This window comes from Strongylocentrotus purpuratus, unplaced genomic scaffold (assembly GCF_000002235.5).
Source record: "Strongylocentrotus purpuratus isolate Spur 01 unplaced genomic scaffold, Spur_5.0 spur5_scaffold_19, whole genome shotgun sequence".
In the NCBI taxonomy this organism is placed as follows: Eukaryota; Metazoa; Echinodermata; class Echinoidea; order Camarodonta; family Strongylocentrotidae; genus Strongylocentrotus; species Strongylocentrotus purpuratus.
In genome coordinates this window covers 233134-249175 of record NW_022145604.1, presented here as the reverse complement: position 1 = coordinate 249175, position 16042 = coordinate 233134, and the positions used below count along the sequence as shown (strand labels likewise).

The 16042-nt window shown below is 36.2% G+C and overlaps 1 protein-coding gene across 6 annotated transcripts in view; it reads left to right on the top strand.

Moving 5' to 3' along the window:
- LOC593167 (rho GTPase-activating protein 21) overlaps nucleotides 1-16042 on the top strand; it is a 91499-nt gene that overhangs the window by 52674 nt on the left and 22783 nt on the right. For 3 of the 6 annotated variants that reach the window (XM_030989981.1, XM_011677930.2, XM_011677932.2), the window contains 5 exons: nucleotides 1006-1192; nucleotides 3247-3255; nucleotides 8378-10055; nucleotides 10560-10704; nucleotides 11876-12061. In XM_030989981.1, coding sequence (XP_030845841.1) covers nucleotides 1006-1192; nucleotides 3247-3255; nucleotides 8378-10055; nucleotides 10560-10704; nucleotides 11876-12061 — 2205 coding nt within the window. The remainder of the gene's footprint in view (nucleotides 1-1005; nucleotides 1193-3246; nucleotides 3256-8377; nucleotides 10056-10559; nucleotides 10705-11875; nucleotides 12062-16042) is intronic. The other 3 variants (XM_011677931.2, XM_792658.5, XM_011677934.2) reach the window with 3 other exon arrangements.

Sequence of the window (16042 nt, the reverse complement as noted above, 5' to 3'; positions counted from 1 at the left end):
AATAAATAAATAAATAAATAAATAATACAGACATTAATAACACACAACATATCCACCCAGAGAATGCTCAAGGTGCTTTAATGAGCTATATAATATACTTAGGGCGCGTTCATGCTTGATTTTGACGGCCAGAATCAGGCATCTGTTACGCGTTTAGTTTAAAACACGCTTGCGTTCATGCTCACTTTTGTAGAATCACCGAAAAACGGCGATCACGATAGCCGATCGTAAACTCACAAAAAGATGCGTTTACAATTTGTAAACGCGTTTAAATGGGGTCAACGCACTGACCTCTAGTGGGTCTACGTAGCATGCGCACACAGGTTTGCGAATCCAGCTGAAGGCCACCCAAGCAGAATTGCCTGGAGAAGTGAGCATGAACAGTGCACCGTGGAACTGCGATTACGATGAGCGTTTACGATGAGCATTACAAATCGCTCATTCTGCCTTCAAAATGAAGCATGAACGCGCCCTTAGATACAAAACTGACCATTGATTAATGTTCCTTTGAGGCATCATTAGCAATGACCACATGAATTATTTATTCGGTCTTTTTGGAGGTGTAGTAGTGTGATTTTCATCCATGAAATTAATGATCTGTCTTTATCGAACTACAGTAAAAAATGAAATTCAACTTTTATGCTCTATGGAGGTTATTGAAAGGGTTGATACAGATTTATACCAAATAAAGTGTTTCAGATGACTCTAAGAAATATGCTGCATACTTCCTATTTATTAAATGTATATATGTACATGAATATATATATTTACTTTTTTATAGATAAAAATGACCATCGATTATTGTTCATTTGTGGTAACGTTTTGCAATGGCCACAGAAATTGTTTTCATCTGTTATGTGTTGAGTCGGGTGACTATAGATGTCCCGATGGCCCATACAACATGGACTCTTCTAATGAATAAAGTTCAACCCCAGAATAGTATCCTTCAAAGTAAAGTCATTGTCCTTCATTCATAATTGTGCAATATATATAATATTTTTTTAGATGAACCCAAGTCAAAGAGTCGGATCTCTGCCCTTGAGCCGATGGATACAATCTTTGTAAAGCAGGTGAAATCGGATGGTCCTGCTCACCAGGCTGGCCTAGCTAATGGAGACCGTATAGTGTCTGTGAATGGAGAGAGTGTTACAGGCAAGACGTACCAACAGGTGGTCAATCTTATACAGCTATGGTAAGTAACAAGTGAAACGTAACTGAAACTGAAAGAGCGAGATATGAATCATGCATGATCTGAATCTCAGTAATTAGTTGGAATTTTTCTCACCCTCGAAACAGAAGTGAGATTCTGATCATTGTTCATAAATCTATTTTTAAATCTCTCTGATTGTTTTATGTGGGAATGGCCCTATTAACTTCAATCTCACAATAACCTCTAGCATATAAAGATCAGTCCAAGGAAACCAGGAAAATGGTGTTTTATAAACAGATGGTCTTTATTAGATAATCCATACCTTTCTTTACGATTGTGAAGTACGACCTGACCAAGTGTCAGTTTAAATGAAAGCAGATAAAATTGAAAAATAAGTGAAAGTTTGAGGGTCCATGGTTTGAGCAGGTAATATGATGAAGCATAAAGACTTGTTCAGATATGGCACAGTAAAGGGCTGCAAAAAAAAAGCACCTGCTGCATTTATTAAACATGTTAAATGAATGGCAAAAGCACGCAACACACGACTTGCACGTATTCACTGAGCTCTATGTTATAAGATTCAGAAGCTATTGAGATAATGATAATATTTTGAAGATAATGCGATCGCTACACTTTACGTCATCATAAATACAAATTTTAAAAAGCAACGGTTTTGCCTCATCAAATCTGAACTAGCCTTAAGAAACCTAATGTGGGAGCAACTCTCTTCCAATATTGGCTTGTGTCTCCTGTTGTAATTTGTTTGAATGTTTGCTTGCACCCCAAAGTAAGCTTGCTACGCTACATACTGTAGGTCTCTGAGCCAAGTATAACTTTGCAAGATTGGCAGTGAACAAGCTTTTTGATTTACGAATCTATAAACCTAGCTGCCGAGTGTTCTGTTGAAGTGCTGCTCACTAACCCAGCTCCAGGCCAGGGCATGAAACCTATAAACAGTGTGACAATAACATTTTTAAAATCGACAAGTGAAAAACAAAATGCACTTGATATCTTTTTGACATTCAAATATAAAGTCATCAGTGTTACCACAGAGAACAGTTTTCTGTTTTCTGCAATAAGTGGAAAAAATCATGTGATAGGAGAGAAATGTGTCATTTTGAACGTAAGATTAGCTGGAAAAGAAAATGGGAGGATTCGTAGAGGTGTACAGATATTTAATAGAAATGCTTTGTATTGAAAGCATAACCACACCATCAGTCATAGTGCGTACCGGATTGAAGCCAAGTTTATAGGAAGCTGGAAGCTATTGAGTATTGGCATTGAGCAAGGCATTGAGGGAGGCATTGAGGAGAGGAACTGTGGTTTCATTTTCATAATTGATGAGAATTGATCGTGGGTGGTAAAAAAAAAAGAGATTAAAAACATGAAATAATGGCACGCACAACCAGGAGTGCCAACCAGAAAAGCAATTTAAAAAAAGTTAATGGATATAATTTGAAAGTACATGTATTTGATGTGTGATTGTTAAATGAACATAATAATCTCCTGAAGTCAAGTCATATTCACACAAGTCACAAATAACATTAATTTTGGATTTGAATTATGATAAAAAGAAGATATTCCCTTTTCAATCAGTGCATTCTTCATAAGAGACTTAGATGAAGTCTTAGGTAATATAAATTAAATTATGTGTATGATGATAATAAATGCTAACTGCTTCTAAATCTAAATCCAAATCGACAAATCAAATAGATTTAAATCAATTTTTTTTGTGGAAAATATTTAAAAAATCAGATTTTTGTTTTTGTTTGCCAACACAGCAACAAAATGAGAAATCCTAAAAAGCATTTTATAAATGAATGTCCATGTACAGTATGAGCCATCATATCAAATTATCAATGCAAACATGAAATATAAAATGGATCCTTTATCAATATGGTGTACATGTATACATGAAGGTATTATAACATTCAAGAAATAAATGTTTGATCTCTTCATATCCACATTCAAGTTGGTGTCATGTTTCAAATGTGTATCTGCTGCTCATCATCAAATGTTATTGTAGTTGTATTTTCTGAGTATATTTTGTCTAATATTCTGATTTTGTCTGTCCTATTCTTATTTGCTGTTGACAGTAAATACAGGTAACTATAGTATTCTATATGGTCCTTGTTTAGTTATATGGTATATTGTGCTGTGCTGTATGGTATCCTAATATTCAGTATTTACAATATACCCATATTTATTCAATATTCCTCAACAAAATACACTACAGTAAACACAGATCAGACGGGTGAACTAAAGTAAGACCAAATAATCTCACTCTCCCTTTCAAATCATTTGTTTGTTCGGTTTGGTCTGGGCTTTTGTTCTCATCTGGGACATTATACATGTATATAATATGAATCATGGCTACTGTACATACTTGAGCCAAACTGTGTAAGACAATCAATGAACCAGTCTTCTCTTTCTAGATGCATATAGGTTGGGAGCAGTTGGATTTCAGCATGACTTGTGCTCAATTACTATCTAGTATTTAGAGGGGTGGAGCTAGGTGTACTGTAGAAACAGAAACTTTCACAAATTGTATTAGAGATTGAGATTCCTGAATGTGTTATTCTACATGTATGACATTCCATAACAGGATTGAATCACACAAAGATGAAGCACTTGAAAGTTACTAGCCATACAAATAATCTTCACTTACAAATAAAAGTATTTTTGAAATAATTTAATTTGCCAAAAGTAATTTCTATTGTATTTTATTGACACATATGAAACAGAGCAGGTGTTTCCCCCCTCACCCTCCCTCTCCCTCCCTCTCCCTTCTCCTTCTGTCTCTCCTCACCTTCTTCTCAATTATATGTAAGTTTTGAGAACATTATGTAAACTTGTATTATTTTTATCTCCCTCATATATCTCATACTGCATGCATGCAAGTGGGAAAGTAGTGGTGATTATGCAAAGGGGGTAGACTACTTTAATACACAAGATTTAGTTGAAATTGTATTATTTGGGGTAGATGAGGAATGGTTTATTCTGCTTGGAAGCCTGGCTAATATAATGATTTCATGTTCATCTCAAATGAGACAAGTATTAAAATAGTATGAAATCCGGACTGTCGATCCCGAGGTTCAAGGTTTGAGATCCGCCACAGCACTAATGTCCTTTGGCAAAACATTGATCTACATTTGCCACACTCAACCCAGGTGATATAAATGGGTACCTGGCAGGAATTAATTCCTTGAAATGCTAGAGCGCCGTAATGTCAGCCCTGCTAAAGTCAAGGTAATAATCGGGAGCGCCAGGAGTGTCAAGTCTGACAGACATGAGCGCTATATACAAGAACCCAATATTGTATTCAGTCAATAAATTATTGTTCACCCCAGTCATATAGATCATCCCTCCTATAATAGCCAAGCAAGTATAAAACTCTAGTTGACTTAGTTTTGGCATGCAGAAATTCATATTTATGGTGGATTTTAATGAACTGGAAAATTAATCAGGTCAAATGCTGATTGAGTATGCACACTAAATGAGGTAGAACACATTCCTGTTTTTTTCTATATTGATCTATATATTCTCTTTTAATCAAGTAGGGTTTTCTGGTTACTTAGGCAATGAGTATTGCATTTGTTATTTCTGTTATTTAATACTGCCATACAGACATGGGGCCTGCAGCTGCGATATTTGTCTTCTCATGTCATTTATTCCTATCATTATTTTTATCATTATCATTATTATTCCTAATGATTTTCATTACCATATACTCATCATCATAATCATCATAATCATTATCAACATCACTCATCATATTAATCATTGTCATCACAATTATCAATGTAAAAGTTATAATGGATGTTATCATCATTACATTTGCTGTTATTCTCTCTGTCTGTCTCTCTCTCTCTCTCTCTCTCTGTCTGCCTGTCTCTCTCTGTCTGTCTGCCTGTCTCTCTCTTTCTTTCTCTCTGTTATTCTCTCTACTCTGATCTTGTTCATTGTCTAGTGACTGTGTTTCTGAGCAGATCATATACATGTACATCTATGTTGATATTTTTTGTAAATCCCTCTTTACTCTGCATCAGCCTAATTTGCATGAAAAACAATGAATAGAAATAATATGAAATTATCAGTACAGAAACAGGACTCTGTTTTCAATGTGTAAACTGTTTGTTTTCCTTCAGAGTAAGTCTTGTTTTTGTAATACATTGTGTTGTCTGTCTGTCTATACATTGTACATCAACCAGTTCTGTCGCAATCATCTCCAAATATATATATATATATATATTTTTTTTTTTTTGGGGGGGGGGGGGGGGGAGGGGTTATAGTGCTCATTGTTCTGTACTTTTCATTTTCTATATAAAGGCATTTTAATCCCTCAAAATGTTGTACAGTACAGCGTAAACAAGTATTTTTTCCAGCATAAAACGTTGCATTATTATATAGTTTATATACACTTACATTTTCCAGTTTTTGGTAATATACTGATCTTTAATTTTTTTTTCTTTTTCTTCTTGTGTGCAATCTATTCTATAATAATACATGTATACACCTGTATAAAAAAAGACAATAATATAAACTGTTTTTCTATGTAAAATGTGGAATAAATAAAACTTCAAACTTCAAACTTCAACTAAATGATAAGTTAAGCCATATATATATCCTAATTTGGGCAGTGGAGTTGAATAATCCACCAGTGTGCAATTGGTATTTATTCATTTATTATTATATTTATCTTTATCTTTATCTTTATTACCATGGTACATACTGGGTCAGAACTATACTTTCTAACATCTTTTTAATAACAAGTATGTACCCTGCATATTTCTGTTCGGTCCTTCTTAAAGCACGGGCAGAGTATAACAAGGGTTTGATAGACACATAATGCCCCTTAAAATTCAGAATCTCCCAAAAATTTCAGCAATTATTTATTTATAATAGATGAAGGTGGGTCTCTCGTCTAAAGGTGCTTATGAAACTCTTTTTAAATGATCTCCTCAATGTGTAAAACCCTGTATCTTTCACACTACTAGATTAGGGTGAAAGTATGACATAGTTATGACTTTTCTCTCAAATAATATTTTTGTTGAATCTGCCCAAACTTGTTCCTTCATATGTCCTTTGCCTGGACTTGTTTTGTTATGTTTCACACTACTAGATTAGGGGTGAGAGTATGACATAGTTATGATCTTTCTCTCAAATAATATTTTTGTTGAATCTGCCCAAACTTGTTCCTTCATTTGCCCATTGTCTGGACTTGTTCTGATTGTTATGTTTTGTTCTTCCTTTGTTTATGTATCACTGTTTCCTTCTATCATCCCTTTGATTTCTTAACTGTCTTTATTGGTGTTCCAGTATTTGTTGTCGACTAGGAAACAACAAACTATCCCAAAGTACTCTTTCTTTATTTTGAAGTAGCTGCTTTTTCATGAAAGCCAATAACTAGATACGATGCCCTGTTGCTGACCCATGATGAAGATGGCTCAGTGTATTAACTTAATGGGATAATTACCTTATTTGCTGCATTTTTTCCACTTTCAAAATGCAATAGACCTTATCATTTTCAAAACAAATCCAAGAAAAGCAGTAATAAAACATCTATTTAAGTAGTTGATAGTCAGATGTTATGTAGCAATCAAGACTAGTAATAATCTATTTCGGGGAAATGAATCTCTCTTATGTATTTAATTACAAAACGTCAAAATGGGAATCACTCTTTCTGTTGAAAAATTCAAATTTTCTGTCCATCATCATGTGTTATTATATTACTTAAACGTTTGTATCGGGTTATATCTTATACCCCACCCTTTGTTGTTGCTTTTAGTGTTGACATCAAGTTTTTCATCCATGGATAAAAGTTTGGATTAAAGTTTGGCTTAAACGACTATAGATTTAGAGATAAGAAAGTAGTTAATGGGCTAGTTTTAAAGCAGCTTACATGTATATGCAGTAAATCTTGAGGGGAAGAAAGATCTCTGCTAGATTTTCTTCAGTAAATGTATTACCTGTTAAAAATTAAAAGGGAAAGGAGTACTTCAAAATGAACTACTTTGTACATTTCAATGTAGGCATAACATTGCTTTGAGTAAATGATAAATTGGTGCCATGTTGCACAGAATCATTACAAATTCACACTATTCCATTTAAATTGCATACAATATCAATAATGTAATCTTAAAAATGAATCACTGATTATAAAAGATAGATTCACTTTAAAAGCTTAGCATAATGCCAGTATTTGTACACAGTATCGGCTTTAGAACCTGTTCACTTTAAGATTAACAAACCAAGAGCATCAAATTTTGTTTATTTCTATACAATTATACATGTAGTCACATACATGTACATGTACGTCTCTGAGTTTATATGTCCTGACATGTAGTTAACCGGTACCCAAACATTGTGCACGTCATTTTCATAAGTAAGTCTTCCTTGAAAATGCTAAATGAGAACTTTCCTTATATAAACAACCAACATGAATCACAAGTTCCTTACCAGTATTCAGTTTAAGTGAAATTGTTACAAAAATAAAGACTAAAATAACTTGTTGTTAATGTTAGGTAATGACAGGGAAATGCAATGCAGAAAGGGGAAACGAAATGAGAAAGAAATATATATGTCAAAGACTTGGACAGATTGATAGAACAATGTAGTGAGGATGGTTAATGATTCATAGTTTATTTTGATGATGGTTCAAAATTAAAAAAAGAAAGAATAACAAAAATTTATAGGAGAGAGAGAGAAAGGGCAAGAGAGAGGAAAACAAAGAGGGGTGGTGAATGATGGTGTATTAGCCAAATGTTTTAAGATGAAAATAAAGTATGGAGAATATTTATTGGATATGACCTTTTTTTTAATTTAGAATTTTTCATAAATGCCACATGAGCAGGTTGAATGTGGTCATACCAGAGAATGATTTCACAAAAGACTTTTGATATGTGATACATTATCATTTTATATCATCTGATACAGTATTATAAATGATCTTAAGTGTGATATTTAAATGGTGGCAACGTGGCGTGATGGCTCAGCGGTAGAGCAGTGGATTGGTAATCAGGAGGTATTTAGTGCAAAACCAAGTTGGTGTGGTAGCCCTCCCTTGTAAGGCATCAGTCCCTCAATTCAGTCCTTTGAATAAGATTTAAAGCTGTAGATCCTCAAATTACCATAAATAGTCTATTGGGCTTTCATAGCAGTGAAGTATGTCATAAATTATCAATCTAATTATAGTAACAAGCTTTACATAATTTTTGTATTTTGCAGTGACACGAACCTGACCCTGTTTGTGGTCCCAAGAGAAGAAGACATCCTCCAGGTTGCCTACCCATCATCTGCTTATAAAGCTGTCAATCAAACTCCTAAGCAGACAGAGCACAAGACAAGCTTGGTCCAAGACCAAGGTAGAAAAGAGCCTGCAGAGTACAGCAGCCAGACTAGTAACCTATCATCTATATCAGATGGCAATGATGTGGTGGTGGTGGGTAAGGGTATGGAATGTGAAGACACAGAGTCAGTCAAAGAAAGGAGTGACATTAGTTACTTGACGACGGACACACCAACATACAGGGTACCGGAGCATAGAAGCCAGACAAAACTGGTCACATCAACGCCAAATTCTGATGTTTATCACAATGAAAAGAATGAAAGAAAGATCACAGACTCTAGGCAACAGTACAAAGTCCAGCGAGTGACAGCATCTACGATCAACCATGAATCTGCAGGACCGATGAAAGTCACATTAGTTAATCCATCTGGTGGGGAAGCATCACATGGGACAAAAGAACAGAAGACTTTTCGATTAACAAACGTTTTAAATACACAAAGTTCTAGTAAACAGCCAAATAGTCTTGCTGCATTGGAAGGTGTCTCGGACTCACATGAACAACATGACACACAACCTCAGAGACATGTAGCATCACTCAAGAGCTACTATGAAGCAGCCAAACTTGCCAACTCCTCACAACTGTCAAAAGAACCTGCAGATACCTCAAAGAATAGTTCAAGCCGTGGCTACAGTTCTAGCGTGGACAACTTGCTTTCTACTTCAGGGTTCTCACCCGCACAAGCGGTGCTTAGGGTCCAGCCCCAAAGAGGACTGAATGGATCCTCATCTTGTGATGATTTATGTAACTCAGCTGCTGCACGTTCAGAGGTAGGGAGACTGAACAGACAAGTGAGTATTATCAATGGACAAAGTGTACAAAGAACAGATGGTGAAGACTCCCCTGATGGAGCTATGCATACATGGAAGAGTGAGCAGGAGAGTGTGAAAGTAAGTAGGAGTGGAGGCCTTGCTAAGGTATCATTACATGTGGATGATCCTGATGTACATGATGCATACAAGGCATCCCTCAAAGGAGAGGAGTACTCAACACATGCAACGCGCGTTACTGTCTCAGCTTCAGTGTCTGCGGATAACCTCTCACAGAATGCTAGGAACATTAACGTGTCTCCTAAACATGAAGGGAGACGGTTGACTCTGAATCAGGATTCTAAGAACATCTCTAGTAGTTCATCTACTGCTCTGGTGCCAGTCTCACGATCCCCATCCTTAGCATCAGGGAGAGTGGTACATCTATCTAACCAATGTCAGTTACTCCCTGATAAACCACAGGACAGTAAGGTCTACTGGGACAAGAAACCCAGCCCGACAGAGCCAGTAGATGATTTGAACTTAACAGTCAGTGATGGTTCTTTATTTCCTTGGAAGAGAACAGGATCAAGAAGAGGTTCTTGTGATAGCGATGGGAGCGGGGGAAGAGGCTCTACAAACAGCCAGGGAAAGCCTAAGCCAGCAGTGCCAAAGAGAGATAGTAGCAGGAATAGGATTAGAGAAAGAAGTCTTGAGAGGGAGAAACAGAGAGACAAGACTAGGAATGAGAGACATCGAAGTCGAAGCTATGACCGTGCGCACCAGAGAACCAATTGGTCCCAGTTTCAGGTATGACAATTACAGTACATTTATATATTTAGCAAGTACTAAGTCTAGGGTATAGTATTGATCTGATTGTAAAACTATACATCACATTTCTTTCTTGGGGATGAAGAGAAATGAGCTACATGTCAAGAAAAGCACTCCCTTATCAAACGCTATCAAGTAATGAGCTTTCACTACTACATGTAATTTATGTTGAAATGTTTAATTTAAAAAAAATCTTTTAAAAATTTCTTGATATGCAGGGAAGTTAGCTTTTTTTACGCAGTATATAGGGAGCACCCATGGGCTCAAATATGTTGAACTAAATTGGACTCCTCCATTATCCCTTGAAAATGTTGGAGCAATGAATGAAAGTGATTAGAAAATTAGAATATGGAATTTAACTACCCAATGATGATATTGAATGATTTGATCCATGAATAAGAGAAGAGAAAGTGACATTATTCAGAGTGTATTTAGATGACTTTGATAACTCATTGGTGCTCTTTTGATATGATTTGATGATAGGCATACAGGAAGAATGCAACAGGTGCGGTACCTGAAGGTATTCAGCTTGATGATGGGACGCTCATACCACCAGGAAGGAAAGATTCTAGCGCTAGCAGTAACAGCGCGGGATCTACAGGAGAAAAGGAAACCAAACTATTCCCAGGTAATCTACTGCATCTATACACTCATCTAGTATGTAAAGAGAAATATTTCCCTATCATTTTGAAGGCCTTTTTTAAAAGCAAAGTCATTCCTGTTGTGTTAATTGAGTGACTGTGTCCTGGAGCCCTGTCTTGTTTCCACAAGTGCTTTGACAATTCCTGTATGTCATTTAGTTGATGTTTTAGGAAGGTATTTTACACAACAGTCATCTTATTTTTATGAACCAATTTGCTTCTGTTCTTGTTCCCCTGTAATTTAACATCAATTTTGCACGTAATGTGTGGCATGTTTTACTCCATTGTTAGTAATATATGTTTAGGAAGATTCATAGCATTTCTTTTTTTTAAATTAAAAGATACTATTAAAGCAACAGGAAATATGCCACTTTTACGATCTGTATTTTCATTGCCTTGGTGAAGAACATTACATTCATCAAAATGTACATGTAAAAGTCATTGTCAAAAAAAGGTCATTGTATAAAAAAACATATTCATTACATATACATTCCACACCCTTCACAAATACAAAAGCTTTTCTTTATTTCCTAAACGAAATACAAAATTGCAAATCATTGTAGATGCAATTGTTCCCTTCTTTATACTGCAGCCACGAACCAAAGCTATGTGTATTCTCATCTTGAACACAGTTCTCATTTGTCATTACCCTCTGTTTTCACTTCCAATACACCATAGAAAATAGTCTTTTAAATCACTCTGACTTTTACCCTGATTCTTACCCAGCTGCCGTGCAATGTACTAAAGCACCCTGCATATATGTTTTTCCTTCCCACTAGTCTTCTTTTCTTTCAAACATCATGCTGTCATTATTTCACAAAATGTGTCTGTGCGTGATTGTCATGGATTTTTGTGGATGATACTCTACAATACTTTATCATCATTTTCTTCTGTTAAGAAGTCTATTGCTTGTGCATATGTTTCCCAGTCTCACATGAATTGTATTTAAGTTTTGCTATTCCCAGTACTGATCCCTTCAATATTTCATACTTGGTATCTTGAGATCTTTCTCTTACTGATCTTGGGTATCAAGGTACATACACATTTGTTTTTCTCCTCTAAGTTCCATTCTAAGAATTTGTAAACAGTAGTAGGAGGTAGTATCATACTCATAGTAATGTGTAAGGTCTAGAAAATTTTCTTCCCCGATGTAAACAGCATTCATCTTAAAAATGAGGCGACCGAGATCAACATCGTTTGACACTGGACAGGATCGCCCACGGACCGTGTCCGATTCAGGGTTCTTCAGGTATGGATCATGGTCAACCAAGCGAGGGAGTGGAGGAAAGATCAAAGATAAGATACTTGGTGGGTCTACGCGTCGTCTTCTACAGTGGAAGGAAGGTGTGATGCTGGTTGTATCATTCATGTATTCATTCAAACCATTGCTATCATAGGTTGCCATGTACAGGTAGACTTGAGGTCTGGTGATGGTCAAACATTAATATATCCCAAAATTTTGCAAAAAGAATGAATGCTGATATAAATCGTTCTTAACTTTAGAAATGTTTGTGATTTAATTAAACCTAAAGCCTCAGTCACAAATGCCATTACAAACTGCTACGAACGATTTTCAGACAATGGAAACTCGGGAAGACAATGGAAAACCAGGGAGATTCGTACAAAATTATTAATCTTACGAACATTTGTGACCGTAGCATAATGCGCATTTGGTTGATTTGACTTAAATTGGGATAAACAAATCAAGAGGAGAACATAATTAATTCATTCAATTTTTATAGAAAATGTATCATTTTTTAGTAACTCATGGAATATTCTGGGAATGGGCTAAAACTGAGGATTGATAATGTATAAGAAATTCTATCTACGATGCTTAGCTTATCTGTGAGCACTTTGTTTTCTTTCATTAGTCATAATATCACATTGATATGAGGACTCGTTTAATTGAATATATTTTTAACAGTTTATTTTAAAATGCAGTCAAATTACCAGAACTCAAGTCTTATCTTCATACCACTGCCATCTTATTATGCTATATTGAAACACAATGCTGCTATACATGTATGCACTGTATTATACAATAAAGCAATCATATCATGCACCTAACCTTATATAAGTATGCTGCTCATCTAACCCACATCACCTCATGCAAGTAGAGAACAAACAACCACACAAGAAAAATCGCACACACAAAAAACATTTGTGCACAGGATACAGGAGAGGACATTTCATGTGTGTTGTGGGGAAGCAATCAATGAGGGGAAAATGCCATATTTAAGGGAGCAGTTTGATGTGAATGTCATAAAGTTATCATGATTGTATAGAGAGGGGATTTGTAAAGCATACTCCATACTCTTGATCCATAGATTATCTTGGTGATGGGATTAACAATGAGCATTGAGTATTAGCTGAAATTGTGCAATGTTGAAGGCTAATATGTGAAACAAATATTTTCTTACGAAGGAAAACTCTTCAAATTAAAAATGAACACTGTAAAATAATTTCTGTAACTAGTTTAGGATTTTTTGTTTTCCTAAACTCACAAAAATTCTATGTCAAATTTCATTTTGGAATATTATCATCACTCTGTGTTTCAGTTTAAAGTTTGAATATCCCTAGGCCTACTGTCGTAGGGGTGTTAACATAGTTGTTCAAATTGGATTATGTACGTGTTGACACTCGATGTTCCTCAAGATATGTATGTGGTTGTGCGGTTCCCCTGTAAACTTATATTTCTCTGTTTATCCTGGCAAGGATTAGCCAGTTGATTAGTAATCACCCTAGGGTTAATCACGCTGTTAAGCTGTATATCCTGTGATCTCTTTTTGAGACCTTTCAATCAAAAGAAAAGAGATAGAAAGGTGCTACACATACCTGTGAGACAAGATTGATCATGCTTGTCAGAATAAATGAGCTGCAAGCAGGCAAAATGTTGGGATACACTTCACAGGTACATAAAAGATTGATAATGTCAAATATCATATGAGTGGAAAGTAGTGCACACAGTTATGTATTATGCCAGCAGGTTTTTTAAAACACTTTACTAACATCCGGGCCTCCAGATTTGCTAGATGGACCACAAAAAAATGCATGACATTTGAAAGATATCACACCCAAATCAATAAGTGCAGTTATCCATTCTGATCATTAGTTTTGATACCTTTATATTAAAGTCTAGTTGATTGTGATTTTTATATAAACAAAAGTTGGGTCAAGCAGGTAGATGCCCAAGTTGGTAATGATGTGGGCTAGAGGTTGAATGAAATATTGGTGAAGCGCTGTACGAAAGGGCAACATGTTTTCATACTAATTTGAATGTGAGATTCCTTGAGCAGTTGTTGAATGGTGATGGATTGTTGACGTTCGGCCAAGTAAGATTTTTTTTAAAAGTGGTTTTTTAGGTCAGTGACAAGTTTCATTTGCCATGTAAGATAAAAATGCAAAATTGTGTTACTCTCAATCTGAATTAAATACTGATTAGGTTACTGCAGTTTGTATGACATAGCAAGTTAGAGTAAAGGTAAGGGTAAAGCATTGTACTGATCCTATCATGGGCAGGGCAGGATAAGATCACCTGTAGAGTGTCTTATCAAAACATGTTTCTTGATGAGCTCTGGCCTCATTATAAATCTCTAGGAAACCAGTCTCAAATCAAGTGCTTCCTGTTATGCGTGGCAATGTAGCTATTCCTAGACTCTCTTGCCCTCCCTCTCGTATACCTCCCAAGGATGTGTCAAGGAGAAGATCAGACCACCTTCCTCTATCCTCATATAACCTGTCTCTCAAGAAGCCCTAGCTACCCTACTTGACATGGCCCCCATCCCCTCTTTGCTTCATCTGCATTGACTTCATCCATGTTAACTTGATTCCTCCATTAAAATCTATCCTTACTGTCATGACCCCTCCCCATTTTGTGCCCTCATTGATATAACCACTCCCTTACCTACATCCTTATTGACATGACCCGTCCCTTAACTACATTCTTATTAATGTGACCTTTTCCTTAAAGGTAAAGACCAGTAATGGTCATGCGATTGCATTGTGAAAGAAACGTTGTGGAATCGATCAGAAAAGGTTGATCATCTAGCATCTAGCATCTGCAAGGTTCTGGAATCATCAAAATGATAAGAAATTTGGCCCATTCTTCGTAAAGTTACAAGCACTATACACAGAAAGATGTATATGGGACTACCCTATCTCTCTCACACGACCATGAGAGAGATAAATTTACCAAATATATGAATTAGTAGGCGGTTTCCCGGCAAATTTGTTATCATCATGTATTAGTCAAAACATATTCTTTCACATGATTGGTAATGAGAGCTTCCATTTCATTTTTTGAAATTGGGGCGTTACCAATACTGGTCTTTACCTTTAACTATATCCTTATTGGCATCTCTCCCTTAGCTCCATCCTTTTTTACATGACCCCTCTCCATTTTGTGCCCTCATTGATATAACCCCTCCCTAAGCTCCTCCCTTAGCTCATTCCTTATTGACATTACCCCTCCCCTAAGTACATCCTTATTGACACGACCCGTCCCTTAACTCTATCCTTATTGACATGACCCCTGTCTTAACTCTATCCTTATTGACATGACCCCTGTCTTAACTCTATCCTTATTGACATGACCCCTGTCTTAACTCTATCCTTATTGACATGACCCCTGTCTTAACTCTATCCTTATTGACATGACCCCTGTCTTAACTCTATCCTTATTGACATGACCCCTGTCTTAACTCTATCCTTATTGACATGACCCCTGTCTTAACTCTATCCTTATTGATGTAACCCTCTGTTTAATACATCCTTATTGAGATGATTCCACCCCTTTCTGTGCCCTCATTGTTATAACCCACATTCTTGTTGTGACATACCCCCTCTACGGTCACCACGGTCCTTACTGATATGAACCACTTCTCTATAGATTCATTTCCTTGTTGACACTATCCATTGTGGCTCTCAGCAGATGTTCTGTCTTCATTAAAGCCCCACTGTCCTACTTGTAGCTACTTGCTCCCTCTATATAGAAAACAATGCCTAATCGGTGACCATTGGTCCCCCATGATCCTCTTTTTCTTATGTTAATTGAGAGCTGAGTTAATAAGATAGCCACCTGTCATTGACCACGATGTGTGGTTTAATCCGCCCTAGCATAACTAGTACAGCCGGCCTTTATATATCTCTTGGACCATTCCCAAGTTAAGTTAGCCATGCATCAACAGTATTTCTTATATCTTTATAATGATCATGAATTGCATACATCCTCTTACCATGCATGTGATAGTATGTATACCTAATAAAGCTTAGCCATAAGGCAAAATAATTTTCCAATCGCCATGAAAAACAACCATGCGGAGTCCC